We start from the raw sequence: 23,738 nt of genomic DNA, 5'->3' as shown, positions 1-23,738 counted from the left end.
GTGAAAGCTTATTTGATTTAGTAGAAGTTTAGGATTCTAATATTCAGGTTTGATCTGTCACTGATGAGTTACTCTCAAAAAAATATTTTAGCCTGTGTTTCATATTCAAGCATTTCAGTTTCAGAACTAAAATCCATCAAATTGAATTGTGTAATGTTTAACCAAATTAAATTAACAAAACTTAAAATATTTAGTTTTTTATTTTATTTTATTAAAGGTTACTCAATTCAGTTTGATGGAATTTTGTTATGAATTTGAAATGCGTAAATCTTAAAATAATTTTTTGAGTGTGCACTCAACCACAAAAAAAAACAAAAAAACTGAGATGTCTCTTCAAGCACTTGACAACAATGTGCAATCATATGACAGTCATTATCTACGCATTAATCATTAAGTAAAAAAATAGACAGATAGATAGATAGATAGATAAACAGACAGACAGACAGACAGACAGACAGATAGATAGATAGACAGACAGACAGACAGACAGACAGATAGATAGATAGACAGAGCATCTAAATATTACAAGTGCATGCAATTACAACCAGTATGTTATTTACTACAAATACAAGATGCATTTTAAAATTGGTACTGCCCAATGTCCTACTTAAACATGCATAGCAAATATATTATATATGAATGTGTTCAAATGTAAATCACAAGCTGTTTATGAATGCATGTCATTGATCCATAAGGTGGAACAGTGCAGGTAACAGCATCACACTAAACTAGCCTACTTCCTTATAGCACTACTGTAAAGTTCACTGCGTTAATTTTAGAGGTAAGATAAGGACAAACCAATGCATTTTTGGACAACATTGCCCAGCAGTAGCAAAACAATTGGAGCATTAATTAGTTCCAGCAGTACTGGGTCTCTACTTAAGATCATTGAGGATTAATTGATAGCCTACTTTCGACTGGTAATTTTTTCCTACAGAATTGTTCAAAAAGTTCAGAATGTTACATAAAGTTCCTACTCACCATGTGATCTTATGATCAATTCTTGGTCTTCACCGAGGTAAATAGAATAAACTTTTCCTCTGTCAGTATCCATCCCACTTGCATAGCATCGATGTCTATGAAGAGTGTCCTGTTTGGAAACATCCCATAGAAATCCACCTTCTTCCTCCCAATAAATCCAGTCAAAGTCCATGCAAAAGTCATCCTTTTTTTTTTTTTTTTTTTGTATTAAGAATTTCATATCATGCTGTCAATCCTTCCAGAGTGTTCTGTCTCCAATCCAGCATTCACCTCCTGTGCAGGTAATTCAGTGGTCTTCTGACACACCTGCTGCCAGTTCAGTTCACACCCACTTCTAAAGATCCTCCAGGCTCTCCTATCCCTGTCAAACACCAAAAGCCAGTGGAAAGGAAGTTATGAAGCACAGAGTGGCAGAGAGAAAGAGAGTGACTGAGAGAAAATTACAGTGATATACACGCAGAAAGAAAGGCAGAGAAAGTGAGTAGTGACAGAGAGTAACATCAGTTATTGCTCTGGCAGTAGCTCAAACCCCTGTAGCTCTTTATTCACTGCTCTTCAGTCCTGCAGCTACACTGCTGCCTCTCTCTCTCTCTCTCTCTCTCTCTATCTCTCTCCTTCCTTTTCCTTCCCATTCTCAGAGAGCATGAATATGTTATTATGCTCACAAAAGCCTTACGTATTGTTTATGAATTACCAGCCTTCCAGTCAACAAAGGCTATTTTCATAAGAAACCTCCATTTCATTTCAGCTTCAATTTGATTGCCAGCTAAAGAATAGAAGCCCTTCGGCCAAACCCCCAGCGGCTCCCCTCTGTTCTCCCTGGTTTTATTCATGCCGATTGAAAGACCTTTATTGCTTTCCTTTCATACTAACAGAGGGAAAAGCTTTTAGGTTAAACCACTGACAAAAAAATATTGCACAGCTATTTTGCACAATAACCAATGCATGCAAGCGCCCAGTCTATGGCATGAGCCCTAGCTGCTCTTGTTTCTTTATGTTTTATTTATATATTTCACTGTTTAAAAGGATGAGACGGTATTGCGTGAGCAGGGAATGAATGGCTGTTTGGAGATAAGACTTCTCGCAGCCACACAGTACATGTCAGTTTGAAATGATCACTACCTATTGAGAACAGTTGTTTGGGTGGAGAGAGGGCAACAGGTTTATAGAGTAGCTTGTGAGTTAAGCTGTTAATTTTTTCCTGAGCCACTAAAAATGTAGATACTTTGATGGCTTCAGACCTCAAAAATTGACCAGGTTATCTTTGGGACTCATACAAACCAACTGTCACTCTGTTCTGAACAGTTATGGTCAGGAGCCAGATATCTGGCCCTTGCAACACAACACAATCTCTCTGTTGTACTGTGGCCAGATCAGGGAAGCAGAATCATTTTTCTACATCTCAGTGAGGAAAGAAAAAGAAAAAAGGAAAGAAAGGAAGGAAGAAAGAAAGAAAGAAAAAGAAAGAACAAATGCATGAAAGAGAGAATGAAAGGACAAATGCATGAAAGAATGAAAGAAAGAACAAACGAATGCATGAAAGAAAGAATGTAAGAAAGGAAAAATGCATGAACAAATTAATGTGTGAAAGAAAGAATGAAATAAAGGACAAATGCATAAAAGAAAAAATGAAAGAAAGAACAAACGAATGCGTGAAAGAATGAAAGAAAGGACAAATGCATGAAAGAATGAAAGAAAGAACAAACGAATGCATGAAAGAAAGGGCAAATGCATGAACAAATGAATGTGTGAAAGAAAATGAAATAAAGGACAAATGCACGAAAGAAAGAACGAACGAATGTGTGAAAGGACAAATTCATGAAAGAAAGAATGAATGAAAGAAAGAAAGAAAGAACGAACGAACGAACGAACGAACGAACGAACGAATGTGTGAAAGAAAGAGAGAATGAAAGAAAGGACAAATGCATGAAAGAAAGAATGAAAGAAAGAACGAATACATGAAAGAAAGAATGAGAGAAAGGACAAATGCACGAAAGAAAGAATGAAAGAAAGAGAAAGAAAGAAACAAAGAAAGAACAAACGAATGTGTAAAAGAAAGAGAGAATGAAAGAAAGGACAAATGCATGAAAGAAGGAATGGAAGAACGAACGAATGCATGAAAGAAAGAATGAAATAAAGGACAAATGCTCGAAAGAGAATGAAAGAAAGAGAAAGAAAGAAACAAAGAAAGAACAAACGAATGTGTGAAAGAAAGTAAGGACAAATGCATGAAAGAAAGAATGAAAGAAAGAACGAAAGAACGAATGCATGAAAGGACAAATGCATGAAAGAATGAATGAAAGAATGAAAGAAGAAAGAAGAACGAATGCATGAAAGAATGAAAGAAAGGACAAATGCATGAAAAAAGAATGAAAGAACGAACAAATGTGTGAAAGAAAGAAAGAACAAACGAATGCGTGAAAGAAAGAATGAAAGAAAGGACAAATGCATGAACAAATGAATGTGTGAAAGAAAGAATGAAAGAAAGGACAAATGCATGAAAGAAAGAATGAAAGAAAGAAAGAACGAATGCATGAAAGGACAAATGCATGAAAGAAAAAATGAATGAAAGAAAGAACGAACATTTTAATGTGTGAAAGAAAGAGAGAATGAAAGAAAGGACAAATGCATGAAAGAAAGAAGAAAGAACGAATGCATGAAAGAAAGAAAGAAGAAAGAACAAATGCTTGAAAGAAAGAATGAAAGGACAAATGCATGAAAGAATGAAAGAACGAACAAATGCATGAAAGAAAGAAAGAATGAAAGAAAGAACGAAAGAATGCATGAAAAAAGAATGAAAGAACGAACAAATGCATGAAAGAAAGAAAGAATGAAAGAAAGAACGAAAGAATGCATGAAAAAAGAATGAAAGAAAGGACAAATGCATGAAAGAAAGAAAGAACGAACAAATGTGTGAAAGAGAGAATGAAAGGACAAATGCATGAAAGAAAGAAAGAACAAATACGTGAAAGAAAGAATGAAAGAAAGGACAAATGCATGAAAGAAAGAAAGAAAGAAAGAATGAATGTGTGAAAGAAAGAATGAAAGAAAGGACAAATGCATGAAAGAAAGAACGAACGAATGTGTGAAAGAGAGAATGAAAGGACAAATGCATGAAAGAAAGAAAGAAAGGACAAATGCATGAAAGAAAGAATGAAAGAAAGAAAAAGAACGAACAAATGTGTGAAAGAGAAAATGAAAGGACAAATGCATGAAAGAAAGAAAGAAAGAATGAATGTGTGAAAGAAAGAATGAAAGAAAGGACAAATGCATGAAAGAAAGAATGAAAAATAAAGAAAGAACGAACGAATGTGTGAAAGAGAGAATGAAAGGACAAATGCATGAAAGAAAGAACGAATGTGTGAAAGAAAGAATGAAAGAAAGGACAAACGCATGAAAGAAAGAATGAACGAATGCGTGAAAGAAACAATGAAAGAAAGAACAGAATGAAAGGACAAATGCATGAAAGAAAGAAAAAAGAAAGAACGAATGCATGAAAGAATGAAAGAAAGAACGAATGCGTGAAAGAAAGAATGAAAGAAAGAAAGAAAGGACAAATGCATGAAAGAAAGAATGAAAGAAAGAATGAACGAATGTGTGAAAGAGAATGAAAGGACACATGCGTGAAAGAATGAAAGAAAGAAAGAACAAATGCGTGAAAGAAAAATGAAAGAAAGAAAGAAAGGACAAATGCATGAAAGAAAGAATGAAAGAAAGAATGAACGAATGTGTGAAAGAGAATGAAAGGACAAATGCATGAAAGAAAGAACAAATGCATGAAAGAATGAATGAAAGAAAGGACAAATGCATGAAAGAAAGAACAAATGCGTGAAAGAAAGAATGAAAGGACAAATGCATGAAAGAAAGAAAGAACAAATGCATGAAAGAATGAATGAAAGGACAAATGCATGAAAGAAAGAAAGAAAGAACAAATGCGTGAAAGAAAGAAAGAAAGAACAAATGCATGAAAGAAAGAATGAAAGAAAGGAAAAATGCATGAAAGAAAGAAAGAATGAAAGAAAGGACAAATGCATGAAAGAAAGAATGAAAGAAAGAACGAACGAACGAATGTGTGAAAGAAAGGACAAATGCATGAAAGAAAGAGAAAGAAAGAAAGAACGAATGTGTGAAAGAAAGAATGAAAGGACAAATGCATGAAAGAAAGAATGAAAGAAGGAACGAATGCATGAAAGAAAGAATGAAAGGAAGAACAAATGCTCAAAAGAAAGAACGAACGAATGCATGAAAGAAAGAATGAAAGGACAAATGCATGAAAGAAAGAAAAAAAACGAATGTGTGAAATAGAGAATGAAAGAAAGGAAAAATGCATGAAAGAAAGAACGAATGTGTGAAAGTATGAAAGAAAGCACAAATGCATGAAAGAAAGAATGAATGAAAGAAAGAAAAAGAAAGTAAGAACAAATGCGTGAAAGAAAGAACGAATGTGTAAAAGAATGAAAGAAAGCACAAATGCCTGAAAGAATGAATGAAAGAAAGAACGAACAATTGCATGAAAGAAAGAATGAATGAAAGAAAGAATGAATGTGTGAAAAAGAAAGAATGAAAGAAAGGACAAATGCATGAAAGAATGACAGAAAGAACGAATGTGTGAAAGAACGAATGTGTGAAAGAATGAATGTGTGAAAGAATAAATGTGTGAAAGAAAGAAGAACTTGTATCAGTGACTCTGTCAAAAAACTCAAAGGAATGATTCACCTATTCATTGTGAATGATTCATTGTCTCCCTAATGTCTTTCCAATCCTGTATTATTTTCTTACTTCCTTGGGACACAAAAAAATATTTTGACAAATATTCACGCTGTTCTTTTCCATACAATGACTTTAAAAATGCTTGTGAACAGACACCGCCAAGTTCTAAAAATGTCAAAAAGCATCATAAAGCACCACAGAAGTAATCAATATGACTTATGCACTACATTCCAAGTCTTCTGAAGACATATGATAGCTTTGTGAGAAGAACAGACCAAAATTTAAGACCAAAATTAAGTAAAATCTTCCTCTCCACCACAGCTCTTGAATCCTATTTGCATTTACAACTATGGCACGTAAAGATGAAGCCAGGTTTGATGTTAGTTAAATTTAATTAAAAAAGATTACTTTAATGGTGCTTTTACTTTTTTTTTGACAGCATCCACACCCATTCAATTCAGACTGATCTCACTATGAATTCGGTGACAGTAGGGATTAAGTTCTTCAGCTGAAATCGGTCTGTGATTACTGAAATTTGAACCACTGCCCCCAGTGGCCGACGCCGGAAGTGTTGTTGAATGTGTGAGCTCCAGTGTCTGGGTGAAATGTCCACAGAGTGGCATCAAAAACAAGTTGTAAAGCGAGTTGTTTTTAGTTGTAAATTATATTATACAGTTAACAGGAATGCATATTTTATTAACCATACACAGAGGAAAGTCATATGGGTTTGGAGTGACATGAGGATGAGTAAATGACAGAATTTTCATTTTTGCATGAACTTTTCCCTTAAACCCAATGTCATGGACCCAGTTAAGCAGGTGTCCCCCCTCAAAATCACATCTGCCTTTTCTTAAAACCCCACATACATGTATGTGTGCACACTTTGCCTCTTGCCTCTTGTGTAACTTAACGAAAACGAAGCTGAACACAAAAGACAGCAGTCAGAATTACATCAGACGTTTGTTCCAGATACAGGAGACAGACATGTGAACAAAAGTGTTCTTCTTTTACCTGCCTGTCGTTAAGAAAAACAGATTGTGCACCGAGTTATTGCAGCGTTTGATCTGCACAATAAAAGATTAATTAGATGCTCTTTTATGTGTTTTATGAGTCTTTGTATTTATGTAAGAATATTCAGCAGTAGATAAAGGTGACTGATCCATTATTCATCCCTGGGCTATAAGGCAGGTCTGACAGTTTGAAAAGAGGCTGACATTTGAGCTTTTTCACCAGCATCTGCAAAATTATATCCTTGCTATTGTGAGTCAATTAGGGGCATTCAGCACCCATAAAGGAATTAATTTTTGCCTGTCACTTTCATAAGGGTGAAAGGATACAACCTTAACCCTCAAGTGGTATAAATGGAGTGAGGAGATAGAGCTGGCTTTTGTCTCTCTTCTAGCGTCGTTCAGTCTAATGGGGATTAGGATCTGGTCATAATAATGCTATACACAGCCTTAATGCTATACACAGCCTTATAGTCAAGCAAGAACAGGCCTGGCTCCAGCTCTAAAATGTAAGGTGGGCCATAGGACCCACCGGGTGGGCCGAACATTTGGAGGGGTGGGTGTAGGTGTAGTTCTCCAGGTGGGCCAAGTTCATGATTGGGTGGGCCAGGCCTGAGCAAGAATATAAAGTTGGACACATCAAAAAATCTACTTTTTAACCTGTAGGTGACTTTTGTTTCAAAATGACTGGGATCAGATCAAGCAGTACCACAAAGCTTTAACTTTTGAGCTTCAACTTTATGAACTGGACTAGATTTTTCCATTTTCTGAAGCTAATATTTGTGCCTGCCTGTGCAAAACTTGCTTTGACAATGCCAGGGTGTTGCTACGTAGTTGCTAAGGTGTTTTGAGTGGTTTTGGAGTGTTGCTATGTGGTTGCTCGGGTGTTCTGGGTGATGCTAGGTGGTTTCTAGCTGGTCCAAGTTAAAAGAGCCCACCCTTGATATGGATCGTGCCCCTTCTTCAGTGCAAGTATATATATATATATATATATATATATATATATATATATATATATATATATATATATATATATATTTTTTTTTTTTTTTTTTTTGCTTGTTTTATCATCTGCCAGGCAGAAATCATAAACCTGATTACTTAAAAAAGAAATAGCACACTGGTCCTCAACAAGCCCAAACAATTTGAAATCTCATTAATGTCTGTAACACAAACAGTGCGGGACAAGTTGTATTTTTTTTTTTTTTTTTTTAAATTGCGTTTATTTTAATTTTATTTTTTTTGCAGAGATTTGGTCTTGCAGTGAAAATTAAATTTGTGGACCAAAAATATTTTCCCAAAAGAAAAAAATATCTATGGATTTTATGGAGGCATTAAGACCACTCAAACCTGCATATCAGGCCATGTACAGTGTTGTCTGGTAGTTGATTTAGTTTACACAATTAAAACTTTTGAAACAGCATGCACAGAGTAGCTCAGTGTAGTGACAGCTAACATTTTCTGTCTCTCAATTCCATGCTTTTCAGTATCCTGGGCTTTGTCCTTATGCAAATGCATCCTAAACATCAGTCTTTCTTGAAATGTCAAAGTCACCTCTGTTCTTACACAAAAGATAAACATGCCTCCTTCTGTATGAGCCCCAGCCAATGATTAAATCTCCCACAATGCCTTACTGTCTCTGAGGATTGTGAGTCTTTGGAACCGTTTGGTGCCAGTCATTGTTTGACATAATCGGGTGGAGGTGGAGGTAGCGGTGTTGGAAAAACAGATGTGAAACACACATTTTTGCCACACCTGCATCATAGCCCTGTAGGTTGGACTATTACTCTGCCAAGATCTCAAACAATGCTCAAAATTATGAATTCAGATTTTCTTCATCAAAATACAAAGTTATGACAACACACAAAAAATTTCCCTATGGTATACAATGGCTTGTTTAGAAGAGATCTCTGAGTACAGTGAATGCCAATGAATATTGAGTTTGTTTGGAAAGACAGTACAGAAATATTTAGTGACAACAGACTCCAAAATCCACCCATATCTCTTAAGTGTTAGCCTGTGTGTTTGTAATGATGTGTGTCCAAATCTGTGTAGTTCAGATACACGTTTAGCAGCTGTGTTGCCAACTCAGCCCTGGATTACCCACAGACAATGAGAAGGAAACAATGGAGGAATAAACAGGAAGAGTGTTTAGGTTAGTGCCATTTTGGTAGTGGGCATTGCAGAGGGTTTGGGCCAACTGTAATAAATAAATTGCTGAGGTTTCACAGTATATTACTGAGAAAAACACTTGTGGTATAACAAGAGACTGGAGGTTCAAATCTACTTTCAATGTCATTGAGAAATGTATAAATGGAAGAATAATGATGCAAGACATTAACAAGAAAGGTAATTATCATTTGACATGTGGTAACAACTTTATTTAATTAAATCAGAAAGAAATAGTAAGATCGAGAGAGTTCTTTAGGGAGAAAGAGTAGTTGGGTTTATCTGGAAGAGAGGGATCAGTTTCACAATACACAGTAATTTTGCAGTAGACAATAGTTCATTTAAATACATAAATTAGACAGACAACAAACAAGACTTTTAATCTGTAGGTTTCTGACCACAGATTTAGTGTTAATTTAAAATCAATTTTATCATATGGTTCTCTCACAAAGGTTCTTTAAAATGCTGACGGAGCTAGAAATGCTGACAAAATTCTGGAAATCTCTGTCCAAAAAGGCATATACCTGAGCATTAAATAAAATATAAGATTATTTCTGTACAAAACAAAAATCTGTGAATTAACATCCAATAAGTATAGCTGATCGTAATAAAAGTAAAAAAGTTAAAAGCTGCAATATGCACGAGCAATCGGATGAAATTAAAATTGAGGTCATTTTAAAACCAACCTTAAAATGTTAAAAAAAAAATCTCTAAAAATAAAATTAGTTCCTATTGAATTGTCTCTAGTACTGTATTGCAAGGTTTTTCCATTGGAAAAATCCAAATTAATGTCATCACTTATTAAATATATTGGCTAATGATTCCAAAAGTCAGAGGACACAGGTAGTGATGCAGGCCTGGCAACATATTTGTATGTGCAGTATGTCTATCATCCCTGAGACATCCAATTTCCGACTCGGAACCAATGACCTGTCCTTGAGATGAACTAAATAATCCAAACAGCAAGAAGTCACTTGGAAAGGTTGATCAGACCACACCTGATCCTGTAGGACGAGATCACGAGAGGTATGTTTCTGGGGTAATACATGATGTCCAGACTCATATTCTTTATCATTAGAACATTTGAAATTGATCGAACAACATACTTGGCACTGCAAACAAAAAAGGCTCGAAAAGTGTTGGGTAAAAAAAAAAAGAAAACAAACAAAAAAAAAGGCTTAATACTGTGAGTGAGGGGATCAATATTTACATTAGTTTTTGGTCAGAAGTTAAGATTTATCACAATTATAGACACAATTATGGCAATTTCCATATAAAAAGTGATGCATTTAGACAGGAATGCAGTAAATGAGCTAAGCGTCATTGAATGTCTCACAAATTAGTCTCATCCCAGGACGGGTCGTTCATACTCTTTAACACTTTCCTGACAATCTTCTCCAGCTCTTTCCGTGCTTTTTGCTCTTCTTCAAGAGTTCGCTTCATTCTCTTGTTGTCCTGGTAATGTAAAATAAGAGCATCCGGGTCACGGCACCAGATTTGAATGAACATTCAACAAAATGGCATTGCTTTACATATAAACAAAAGTTTGAGGATTCACCTGCTTAAGTTCTTGCACCTCATCCCTTAAGGCATAAACTGTGTCCACCAGACTCCTTTAATGGACATAGAGGTTACATTATAATGATCATTATGAAAAGACATAGAGACATTTATAACAACAAACAGTAAATTAATAGATGAAACCTTTCTTCAATTACGGTTTGACCGTTGCTCTTAGTCTCTTCCACAATGATTTTCTCCTCTTCAGGAAAAAGCATATGTGGCCCCGACTCCTTCCTTGATCCTGAAAGAAGTTTAACAATGAAGCCTACAAAGTCATGTCATTCTTAAAGAAACAAGCTTATAGGATGGAGTACTATTTTGTCTTACAGTGTTCCCACTCTTTTGACCAATGAAATTCCAACTTTTCCAGGCATTTGTAATTACTCAATAAAGATTTTAAAAAATAATTTTGATTCAGACCAATTCGCTAAGAAATCATTTAGACTGATTTCTCAACCATTTTGACTAAATCATTAAAAAAAGAACTGACTCAAAAGAACAATTCACTGACAAATCAGACATAACTATGGCTTGGGAGCATGTTTTACTCTACAATATACCAATATCTAGCTGAATAAATATTTTAGATTTAAAAATCTATTCAATCTAGAAATTTCCATTACTTTTGAAATTTGATTCATTCCATGATTTTTCCAGGCCTGGAAATCACTGTTTTAAAATTCCCTGATTTGCAGGTTTTTCATGACCCTGGAAAACCTGGTCTTAAGAAGAAAAACAACTAATAAAAGCTAGAATAAAATCAACAAAAAAAAGAATCAAAACTCTTATGTCTTCTCTGTAACCCATCGAATAAAACTTAAGCAGTGAGAAACAAGGCAATCAGAAACACTGCCTATTAATCATTTTGTGGGTTCAGATTTGGTGAAATTGGGTTTTCCAACACATCTTTGGAAGACAGGGTTTTGGAAATGCTTACAACACCTTTATGTTACACTTAATTTTAAATTAATAAAGGAAATGTTAGGGTTTATAACCACAAAACATGTTCACAATAAATTCATTAAAGAACACAATTCTGTCTCACTAACACACCAACAGGCATCTGAATACAGGACACACAAGAACATAGGACCCAACATTACTTGTTTACCACCTACCATGACAGACAAAACAACTATGGAAAAAACATAGAAAGATATAAAACATGGCACTGAAAAAAACAATGGGGAAACAAGTTTGAGAAATCATAACATAAAAGCTTTTTCACATCTATATGTTAAACACTCAAAATAAAGGGCTCTTCACATTCAGTGAAGAAAGGAAAAGGCAGAGCGCTTTAATTTCGATGTGATGTGAATATATACGAGCAGCAGCTCTTACGGGACATAGAATCCATTCTGTTCGCATGAGCTATCCATATACTGTCGTAGTCCGAGTCTTCTGATTGGTCAGAAGAGGGAAATCCACTGCTACGGCAACCAACGGCATCCACACACGATAGGTCAACATCAGCCAGCACATGATTATGCATCAAATCAGTGCCCTGCCATGCTAATAAGGGATGGGGATCAAACCAATTCAATTGGAGAGGAGTTGAGAGGATGGACCAAACCAAGAGGTGTAAAATAAGGGAGAACCCAATAAATTATTAATAAGTGACAAAGGAAATTGAATAGAACAGAAAGCAATAACAATCACAGGACAACATAAGACAAGGAGAAATGGGCGAAAAGCAAAAGAATGAAGGAGGGGAGAGGAAGAGAGAAAGAGATGCATGTTAAAAGAGCAGAAAATATTAAAATATATCAACATAGAGGTAAAGAGTTTAGTTAACAGACAGTTAAAACACTGAAGGCCACAACAGTTCTGAAAGGTTGTTAATCTGACAGACGACCTTGAAAATGAGAAGTGTTCCTAGGCTGAATACATTTAAAGGCCCCGGCACACTCACGGCGAAGTGCTTCTTCGCTCAGAGCCAAAAAGAAGTTCAAAAAAGCTGAGAAACGACAATCTGTCTGCGAACATTCAGACACTGGCCACACCGCTCTGTGAGGTGTTTAGAGGAGCATTTAAATATTAGGACGCTAAAGACTAGCCTACATGTAAAACCTTAAATAATATGACAATAAATTGTGTTATCAATGACTTCATCCCTTATTCTATGAGTAGAATTTGCACAAGAATAGTAAAAGAAGCTGTTTTAACTACTTCATGATGATTTAAAGTAATATATATGGTATATGCAGTAGATAATTTGTAATTTGTCATTTTTACCTTTTGCATTCATGGCGCTAATGTGCTAGCACGCTACACAGGGCCACAGTATGCAGAAAATCATGCTTTAACCGAAAATGAAACTGTAATATCTATAAAGTCTTAAGAGTAATCATCATTGTCGAGCTTCAGATAAATTCGTAAGGTACTCAGAATATGTATCGTTATGCTTACTACTACGCTTTAACGTTTATCACCTTTTATTTAGTATGGCCTTTTGTTTATAGGTAATCAGAGAGTGTAAAAAGATGTGATGAGTCTGAGGGGTGTTGGCAAATTTGGTTTGAAAATATACTTTGTTTTTGGTATTCCGTTTGGTGCCAGTAGCAGCGCAGAAATTACACACTTCACCTTTAAAGCTAGGGTGTGCAATCTTTTCCAGAAATGTTTTTTGTTATACTGGTTGAAAGTCTCTTAACATCCTGATAGCAATCAATAATTTAAGTGGTCTAAATGTAAAAAAAATATATATATATCTTCTGTGGAAGGGACAGCACTAAAAAATTATCAACCAATCATTGCACTCGGTCCGAATGTAATGATAGGATGTCATTCCTGTCTGTCAATCTATATTTGCATACCGCTGCGCAACTTGTTCGCGAAGACAATAACACATCATCAGCGCGGGTTCCTTGACGCTGTGCAGAGCGAGCGTGAGAATGGAAGGCGAACCGTAGCTACCTTATGTTCCTCCTGAACCACCAGTAAAACGAAACAAGAAAAGAAAGACCATGTTAGAAACTTCTACAACGAAAAACGTCTGGATCAAGAGCGTGCTAAAAGCAGAATTAACACTGTGTGATAGAGGAGGCATGGCTTTGGAGACAACTCTGAAGCGAGGGCGGGCTCTATGCTTTCAAAGTTAGCTTGCTAACTGCTAGCCTCTCTGGATTACACACCCTAGCTTTAACTGACTGAAAGGGAATTAGCCTTAAAGAAGGTGGAGCTCCAGATCACACCTACCGATGAATTGGCCAATGGTAGTAACAGGGTATCTGCAGGTATCAGCTCATCCAATTTAATACTTTTTAATACCCTTTTCAAGACCTTTTCAAAAATATTTAAGACTTGCTCGTACTTCAATCACTATCGGGGTTAATGCATATACTTATATAGCTATACATATACCCACCATTAGATGCAACATGAAGTCACAAATTAAAACGTATGTTAGGATGATTTGTCCGAGGTATAGTAATGTAAGAAAGATATTGATTTCTAACCTTAAGAAAATTAAGTTTTGTGAGTCGACAGGCATTCTAGGAAAAAATTCTTGTATGTGTGTGTGTGTGCGCGCGAGTGCGAGCGTATGTGTGTGTGTGTATGTGTGTGTGTGAGCGTGTGTGCAAGCGTGTGTGCACACATGCGTATGTGTGTGTGTGTGTGAGAGCGTGTGTAAGTGCGGGGGAGACAAAGGAGGGCGAGGGCTCTTTTTAACCGAAATTTAAATAAATGTAGGATATTTTAGACATTGTTTTGACGTTCTTAACCGATTTACTTTAACCAATGTCTTTGTTTTAATTGGTTATTTTGTTGTGGTGGACTGTAGGGCTCTTTGAAATAACTGAAATAATATGGCGAAGTGATATGGAACCAATATGCAGTCAAGACCTGGAACTACTTTATAGGCGTGCGTTTACTTGAAAAATAATTGCACACCTTAGAACGTCCGTCAACAATCAAGCATTCAATAGACCCGTGGTGTAAGTATGTAAAATATGTACGTAACCTCGGTTCCCTGAGATGAAGGGAACGAGACATTACAATCTGCTAACGCATATGGGGAGTGTCCTTCAACATGACCTAGTTGAAACCTCTCTACAATAATGGCAATTTTCTAATATTGGCTATGGTGCATCGCTCGCACCTCAAAGAACTCAGAGTCTTGTAGAGCGGTCAGCATTCGCAATGTCTCGTTCCCTTCGTCTCAGGGAACCGAGGTTACGTACGTAACCGAGACGTTCCCTTATGACTCAGTACACTTGACATTGTGTTGTGCTAGCGCATATGGGGAACAGAATCCCATCACGTCGCACTATATGACATAACCTTCCAGAGAGGAAACATGTTGACGCAGTCCCGCGGGACGGCGACCAACATAAGTATGCCACAAGTGAGTGACCCTGGACGGGACGGGAGCACTCAGAATGGATATGTGAACTCTAGTCATATAGTATTAATTAACTCCTGCACGAACCCAGTCGGGAAGGAAGTTTATTTATAATGAAAGAGCTTGTGACTTTATGGTAAATTACAATGGCCTGAATGCAGGTGGTTGTGTAAAATGATGGGGAGCCTGTATTTAAAGAAAGGGGCATAAGTATATGTTTGGCAAACTAAATAGCAAGTGCTCTAAACAGAGAGGACTTTTGAAGAGAGTGACGTTATGTCTAGGTTGTAAAACCTTGCGAATGTGTTTTGAGAGGAACATCCTGCTGCAAAACCTATGTCTTGTAAAGACACACCGTTCGTCCATGCCCATGAGAAGGCCATGCCTCTAGTTAAGTGTGCTTTAACACCAATTGGGCAAATCTTACCCTGCGACTCATAAGCCAGGGCAATCGAATCAACGATCCAGTGAGAAAGTCTTTGCTTGGAGATGGACATTCATTTTGTGTGTCCTCCATAGCACACAAAGAGCTGATCAGACAGTCTGAACTGGCGGGTGCGCTCAATGTATGAGTGTTGTGCCTGCACAGGGCATAACAAATGCAAGGATTGTTCCTCATCCAAATTAAATGGAGGAGGAAAGAAGGCTTGAAGGTGAACCACCTGTGCTCTGAAGGGCGTGGTTAGAATCTTAGGCACATAGCCTTTTCTGGGTTTGACAGTGGCTTTTGAAAGACCGTGACCAAACTCCAGACATTAATTTTCAATTGATAGTGCATGTAAGTCACCGACCTGTTTTACTGAGGCCAGAGCCAGCAGAAATGCGGTCTTAATAGAGAGCATGCGCAAATCAACAGAGTTCAAAGGCTTGAAGGGGGGCCCTGCGAGTGCTTTTAGGACCAAAGTTAGGTCCCAAGTCGGGACTATAGCCGGTCAAGGTGGATTTAATCATCTTGCTCCTCTAAGGAACTTTATAATTAAATCATGTTTGCTTATAGTGGTGCCAGCTTCAGGCGCGTGATACGCAGATATAGTCGCCACATAAACTTTGAGCGTTGACGAAGTGAGTCCTGCATCTAATCTTTCTTGATGAAATATGAAAATTTCATGTATGGGGCAGTTTACTGGGTCTTTGCCAGGTGAAAGACACCAATCAGTGAACACATTCCATTTTAGCGCATAGAGGTGTCTCATGGACGATGCTTTGGTCTGTAAAATGGTGTTGGATCCCTCCTCAGTGGTATTTCCCATGGCGACCCATACAACATCTCTATCATTTCCGGAAACCATGGCTGATTGGGCCATTTCGGCGCAACCAATAGAATCGATTCCTTGTCATCTCTGACTTTCCATATGACAGAGTGAAGGAAGCACACTGGGGGAAATACATATTTGTGTTGCCGGCCATTTGTGGGCCATTGCTCCACTCCAAGAGGGGCTTGGGACTTCAAGTACCAGAGGGGACAATAGGTGTTCTCCACTGAGGCTAATAGATCGATTTCCGCTTTGCCGAATATTTCCCATATCCTCAGGACAGTCTGAGGATGAAGTCTCCATTCGCCCAGTATCACACCTTGGCATGACAATAGGTCCGCACCATAATTCAGCCTGGGACATGATGCTTGCTCCAAAGGAGGAGGAGACACGTCAGTCTCATCAATGGCGGTGAATGAATTCCGCCCTGGCAGTTTATATATGCTACAACTGTCATGTTGTCTGAGCGAACCAGAATATGACAGTTCAATATTTCTGACTGAAAAGCCTTCAAGACTAGGAATACAGCTGATAGCTCTAGGCGGTTAATGTGCCATGCCCCCAACCTGTGTTGGAAGCACCTGTAATCACCACTTTTTGAAAATCTGCCCCAGCATGACACCTTGCTGGTAAAAGGCAGGAGCTGTCCAAGAGCAGCTATACAGCGGCGGGATATAGCGATGCGCATGCGCCCAAGGCACCAAGCATGTCTTGGCACACGATGCTTGAGCCAGCACTAAAGAGGTCTCATGTGTAAAAGACCTAATGGAATAACGGTGGATGCTGCCACCATAAACCCACTGAAACAGTGGAAGTGTTCAGTGGAAGAGTTCTCCTCAGTTTGAACTGAGACAGACACTGTAGAATGGCCTGAACGCGCTCGCCCGCTCACGGAGTCAAGGCGGACTCCAAAAAAGGAGATTTGTTTGCTGGGGAAGAGCATGCACTTCGCCCAGTTGACATTGAAGCCCAAGCTGTTTAGATGCTGAAGCAGTAAGTCTCTGTGCTGGCATAACAGAGCCTCTAATTGGGCCAGTAACAGCCAATCGTTGAGGTAGTTCAAAATGCGCACACTGCTCAGTTTCAGAGGGGCGAGAGCCACATCGATGCACTTTGTGAATGTGCGAAGAGCCAGAGACGACCCTAAGGGCAGGACATTAAACATGACATTGATATGCCGTTCCCTCAAACACGAATCGCAAAAACATCCTGTGATGTTGTACAATTTGGACATGAAAGTATGCATCATTCAGATCTATCAACGCAAACCAATCATGTAGGCGGACGTGCGATAAGATCCGTTTCTGAGTAATCATTTTGAATGGGCCCTTTTCGAGTGCACGATTAAAATGTCTCAGACATAGGATTGGCTGAAGCCTGCCATCTTTCTTTGGGACAAGAAAATAATGGCTGTAAAACCCTTTTTGCGTTTGACCATTTGGAACAACCTCTATTGCGCTTTCACGAGGAGATTGTGTATTTCGGCTCGTAACACTGCTGCGTGTTCGGACGAAACCATGGAAAACAGAACGCTATTGAAACAGCGTGGCCGACGTGCAAACTGGATTGTATACCCATGTTCGCCAGTGGGAAGCAGTTGTGCACAATGTGTGGGCTTTGAAGAGGAAAAGAGGAAAATTCTTTATTAAGAATGTGTGAGAGTCTTGTGCTTGTGCAACGAGTGCTGTATTCTTTTTTGCATTTTTTATTGCATTCATTTGAATGTGAAACAGAAACATTTTAAACAATATTGTGAACGCAATATGCCCAATTCCCAATGCACTGTAAGTCCTCGTGGTCGCATAGTGATTCGCCTCAGTCCGGGTGGCAGAGGACGAATCCCAGTTGCCTCCACATCTGAGACAGTCAACGCATCTTATCATGTGGCTTGTTGAGTGTGTTGCCACGGAGACATAGCAAGTGTGGAGGCTTCACGCCATCCACCGTGGCAACCACGCTCAATTCACCATGCGCCCCACAGTGAACAAACCACATTATAGCGACCACGAGGAGGTTACCCCATGTGACTCTACCCTCCCTAGCAACCGGGCCAATTTGGTTGCTTAGGAGACCTGGCTGGAGTCACTCAGCACACCCTGGGATTCGAACTAGCGAACTGCAGGTGTGGTAGCCAGCGTATTTTACCACTGAGCTACCCAGGCCCCCTTTGATGAGGAACAATGTTGTGTGTCTCCAATCGAGCCTTCTTTGGAGCAGACCCGAAGGGAACAGTGAGCTCTGCATTCCACTTCAAAGGGCTGTGTGCTTCAGGAGCGCTTTTGCTGCACGGGGGGGGGGGGGGGGTTCACCATTGGCGCGGGGCCTGCGCTGAGAAGGCTGCTTCCATTTGGGCCACAGCATGCGTGGCCTCACCAGTGGCTCGGCGGTGGCAGATGGCGGCGCTGAGGCAGCGGACATGGGGCTTATGGCCGGGCACTGGCTCGAAACTGAGTCACGTAACGCACGGGAAATTCATTGCCGAAGAGGCCAGCTGGAGACACTGGAGCATCCAACAGAGTGGCTTTTTCCTTGTCAGGAATTTCTGTGAGGGTCAGCCAGATGTGACAATCCAGAGCTACCAGGATGCTCATTGACTTGCAAATGGCCTGTGCAGTGATTTTCGTGGCACGCAGCACTAAGTCCGTAGCAGCGTGGAGCTCTTTGAATGTCTCTGGATCGTAGCCTTGCTCATCCATTTGCTTGAGGAGCTTAGCTTGAAAGACCTGGAGCACCACCATCGCGTGGAATGCTGAACCAGCTTGGCCCACTGTTGAGTATGCTCTTCCAGACAGTGCGGACGTCAGTTGACATGACTTGGAAGGATATACGGGACATGATTTCCACGCCCTGCTACCTGCCGGACAGAGGTGTGCACCTACCGCCTCCTCCACAGGGGGTAGTTGGGTATAACCTTTTTCTTCCCCGTGATCCACCTTAGAGAGGATGGAATCACTGCGCAGGCGAGCTGAATAGGGTGCACACCAGGATTTTGACAGTTTGTTATGAACTTCAGGGAAAAACGGGGCAGATCTGTGGGATGTGTTTGCTTGATGGCGTCCAGACTGCAGGAGCCATTCATCAAGGCCAGATTGTGTAGGTTCCTTTGGAGTAGACCACTCGAGATCGAGCTCATCGACAACCCTTGAAAGGACACGAAGCATCTCTTTGTAAGTGGTGCGTACATGCTCCTCGCTCTCGCTGGGGGAAGGGGCGGTAGCGTCATCCACTGACCACTTGCCTAATGCAGCGAGAGACATGACATCGTCATCACCTCCAGCGTCAGAACTGCCGAATGAGACGAGGCCGTGCACTCCTGCAGAGGGCTGGAGCTCGTCATGCATATAATGTATCGGTATAGATGCGTTACATGGAGATTGAGGGGCTCGCGGGGCGTGTGCCGGCACGAGGTCCACCTCAAATTCATCCTGCTCTACCTCGCGGCCCTGCCGTGCCTCCTCGTGTGATCTATTGGGTGTCACAGAAGAGGCAGATGGGAGGATGCAGGAGGCTGAATCGTCCCTCAGAACAGTGAGGGCAGTCTGTCTCCATGATATATATATATATATATATATATATATATATATATATACATACATACACACAATATCACAATATGACAATTGCTTATAAGGATACACAACTCCTGCCAAAGCGCTGTGGGGAATCAGGATGCTGAAACGGCCAGTACACCAGCGAAGCATCAAGCGGTGAGGCGGAGTGATGTTCACCGGAGCACTGCAGGGGATCGGCAAGTCTTCTCATTGCCGTGAAGATCCCGACCACTGAGGTGTAGTTGACAGCGAAGCAAAAGATTTCTTAAAGACGAGAGATGAATCGCTGTCATGAAGGAAGAAAATTCTGAGGAATGGTGTTTGCATGCCTGCTTTTATAGCGGACAGCTTTGCGCCTAAAAGGGCGGGGCTCAAACACCATAGCCATTCGAATATTGGCATTATTGTAGAGAGGTTTCAATTTAGGTCATGTAGAAGGACAATCCCCCTATACGTTAGCAGAACACATTGTCAAATGTACTGAGTCGTAAGGGAACCACACACCCACTCCATTCTCTGCTATCTGCGAGGTGTGAAAGGTTTTCACTCGTAAAGTTTTTATTCAACCTTACGGCCCAAGGAGGGAAATGTTCAAACAAACAAACAAACAAAAAAAGTAATACCTCGGGTATTGTAATTTAAGACTTTAATAGACTTATTTTTTACCAAATTGATTTAAAACCTTTTAATACTTTTTAGTGACCTGCGAATACCCTCAGTAAGAATGTGTTAAGCAGCCAGTAAGAAGTTTTCCTGAAATTTAATCCTGGCATAATGTTACGAACCACCGAAACAAACTCTTTTTGGTCAGATTTTGTTCTAAATTATGTCATACCTATTCATTCTTCGATTTTGTAGGAAGTGTGACGGAGCCTTAAGAAAGAACTTCAAGGAAAAGTTAACCCAAAATGAAAATTCTGTCATCCATTACTCACCCTCACAAAAGGAGAAGCAGAATGACAGCTTCAGTCACCATTACTTTTTTATTATATGGATAAATATTACAATGAAAGTAAATAGTGACTGAGGCTGTTTTTCTGGCTAACAAAGTCACGCAGGTTTGAAACAAACCATGACGATTTGTAAACGATCACAGAATTTTAATTTTAGGCTGAACTAACCCTTTAAGAAGATTTTTCTAAGATACACTACTGCATATTGTTTTCTTTAACTTCACTCACAAATCTCAGTCACACAGTTTTGAAAAGGAGATTTCCAATTTCCTTCACAGCATATGAAAACACATGAACACACACATAATCATGTGAAGACTGCATAAAGCAGCAGTGCTATTTTCTGGCATATCTAGGTTGATCTTACTTGAGTTTAGTGTCTGCCGTGTTTTAGCGCTTGTGCAGTATGCTTCAATCACTTTCAGGATCTGTGCGTCCTCCTCAAAAGCCACAGTGCCTGGTGAGAAACAGGAAGGGAGCACAAAGAATCTTGGATCAATTTTGGATCATTCCTCTACAAAGAACTGAACACATCACAGTTGCAAGTGTAACACAATAAAATGTGCAACATTTAAGTGGCAGAACATTTCTATTGTGTTGTAACGTACTATTTCTCACTGCAACATCTTCATCAGATGGCTTCCTCTCTGGTTTCCTTTTAGGCAGAAGCTTCTTCATACTTTTGGGACTTTTACTGAGATCCTGAAAGACATAGGACACAAATATTAATACAAAAATTACATCAAACCTAGTAGTTAATAACTAAGCTGAAGTGCAGCCTAATCAAATCAGTGTATACCTGCTGTTTTATAATAAATAATTCAATAAAGTGTTCCATGAACAGTAACCACATAGTTAATCCAAAAATGAAAATTCTGTCATCATTTACTCACCCTCTTGTCTCTCGAAACCCGTATGACTGACTTTCTTCCATGGAACACATAAGAAAAAAAAATATTCACAAATTTTCACTCTGGGATGTCAAGCTCCAAAAAAACTAAACAAAAACAGAAAACCAGGAAAAGTATTTGAAGTGACAAAATTCAAGTCGTTATTCACTCTCAAATCAAATCAAACCAAATCATTGATTAACTCACACAAATCAATAGGACTGGGTAAAAATGTCAACTTTCCGATGTGGCACCCCTTTATAATTCAAGTCAAAATGTCAATGATTAGACACTGGCTGGTAAACTCGTTCCTTGTAATGCATGTCCAAAGATGAGATCCATTCCACGCAATACGTATGTCATTGAATAATGTCTCTAAATATTATTTCTGTTTACAGTCATTGATAAAAAAATAAAATAAAATTTAATATATGCGACAAAATATTGCGTTATGCGACTAAAATATGTCTGTTATTATTCACTGGCGAGTAATTATTAAGATTTCACTCGCCAGTGATTGAGTTGTGTAGTGGCAAAGCGCTTCAGCTGGATTCAGACTTTTGTGTTGTGTCTCGTGAGCATGCATTCTGAAGGAAATTGACCTTATTTGGCTGCACTTTTTCACAGACTGTTTTTACAACATACTCTGTTTTACAGCATGGCTTCAGACCAGTAACGCGCCAGCCATGTTGAATGGCAGTTGGAAGGTAATAGTGTTGCAAAACTCAAGAGCTTGTAGGACTAATTTGAGAACTTGTACAATAAATATTTACAATATATATATAAGCAAGTCAATACTTATTATGCAAGTTGAAGTTTCCTTTTGGCTCATTCTGTAACCAGCCAATCAGCAGCGTGCACAGGATGGGGGGTGGGGGCAGAGTGAGAGGGAAATTCATTAGAAGAGTGATGGCAAATCTGGCTGATGCGAACTTTCTAAACTCCAAGGAGGACAAATGGCTGAGAAACAGACCAAGAGAAAAAGGTCAGACGAATATAAACTAAAAAAGAAGGATTATAAGTCGAGGGCTAGGAGCCGCTTCAACATCGGCGAGGCTTTTCAGCGGTGGAGAGACCTCCGAGAGGTAAAAGGCTTGAAGACGGATGCAGAACTTGCTCTCGATAGGTGGGTAACATAAATTTTGCTATGTTTCACAGAACCCACATATGCTGCTGTTGTGATGTTAGATTTAGTAACAGGAGAGTTGTGAGTGTCTGGAGCTGGTGTGCATAAAACCGTCTCACATTCATGAATTTGGGGGGGTGGCCTTCCAAAGGAGCACTGAAGGGAGGGGTGTGTTTTAGCAGTTGAGTTTGAATATCAACAGTGTTTCTCAGGAATCGCTGAGTGCACCTTTAATGTGAGCTGTGCTCATTCAACCGTAAACACTTGCTCACGGAGCAGCCATTCTCTTAAAGAGACAGTACTTGTTAGTCATATAAATGTAAACTCAATGTAAATCGCACATAAAACATTCAACAAAATGTAGTAAGTGTAATAAATGTGTCAATACATAAATATTTAAAGGAACAATCATACATTATGAAATATTTTAACTTCAGAAAACACTGTAAATATGAAAGAATTTAAGAAATAGGCTTGTGCTGAATCTATGCAAGGGTATAGAAATGTTTTTTTTTTTTTTTTTTTTTGCATAGTTTTGATATAGTAGCACTTAAATATAATTTTTATAATATAACAATTAAATAATTGTTATATGTGTAATTCTACAGTTGAAGTCAGAAGTTTGCATACACTTAGGTTGAAGTCAATAAACATCCTTTTTTAACCACTCCACAGATTTCATATTAGCAAACTTTAGTTTTGGCAAGTCTTTTAGGACATCTACTTTGTGCATGATGAGTAATTTTTCCAACAATTGTTTACAGACAGATTGTTTCACTTTTAATTGACTATATCACAATTCCAGTGGGGCAGAAATTTACATACACTAAGTTAACTGTGCCTTTAAGCAGCTTGGAAAATTCCAGAAAATGATGTCAAGCCTTTAGGCAATTAGCTTCTGATAGGCTAATTGGAGTCAATTGGAGCTGTACCTGTGGATGTATTTTAAGGCCTATCTTCAAACTCAGTGCCTCTTTGCTTGGCATCATGGGAAAATCAAAAGAAATCAGCCAGGACCTCTAAAAATAAATTGTGGACCTCCACAAGTCTGGTTCATCCATGGGAGCAATTTCCAAAAGTCTGAAGGTACCACGTTCATCTGCACAAACAATAGCAAGCAAGTATAAACACCATGGGACCACGCAGCCATCATACCACTCAGGAAGGAGACGCATTCTGTCTCCTAGAGG

At 39.0% G+C, this 23,738-nt stretch overlaps 1 protein-coding gene across 3 annotated transcripts in view; it reads right to left on the bottom strand.

Moving 5' to 3' along the window:
* Positions 1-9,058: 9,058 nt before the first annotated feature.
* Positions 9,059-23,738, bottom strand: part of LOC127444876 (rho guanine nucleotide exchange factor 7-like) — a 52,290-nt gene continuing 37,610 nt past the window's right edge. Inside the window, exons 17-22 of one of the 3 annotated variants that reach the window (XM_051704485.1) lie at positions 21,141-21,234; positions 20,900-20,989; positions 11,772-11,942; positions 10,572-10,671; positions 10,426-10,480; positions 9,059-10,322 (exon numbers count right to left, since the gene is read on the bottom strand). In XM_051704485.1, the coding sequence (XP_051560445.1) occupies positions 10,200-10,322; positions 10,426-10,480; positions 10,572-10,671; positions 11,772-11,942; positions 20,900-20,989; positions 21,141-21,234 (633 nt within the window). In that variant the 3' untranslated portion in view covers positions 9,059-10,199. Of the gene's footprint in view, positions 10,323-10,425; positions 10,481-10,571; positions 10,672-11,771; positions 11,943-20,899; positions 20,990-21,140; positions 21,235-21,425; positions 21,460-23,738 lie in introns of those variants that run through there. The other 2 variants (XM_051704486.1, XR_007897888.1) reach the window with 2 other exon arrangements.

The sequence above is a fragment of the Myxocyprinus asiaticus genome, chromosome 8 (assembly GCF_019703515.2).
Source record: "Myxocyprinus asiaticus isolate MX2 ecotype Aquarium Trade chromosome 8, UBuf_Myxa_2, whole genome shotgun sequence".
Classification (NCBI taxonomy): Eukaryota; Metazoa; Chordata; class Actinopteri; order Cypriniformes; family Catostomidae; genus Myxocyprinus; species Myxocyprinus asiaticus.
This window is presented reverse-complemented; position numbering and strand designations above follow the sequence as displayed.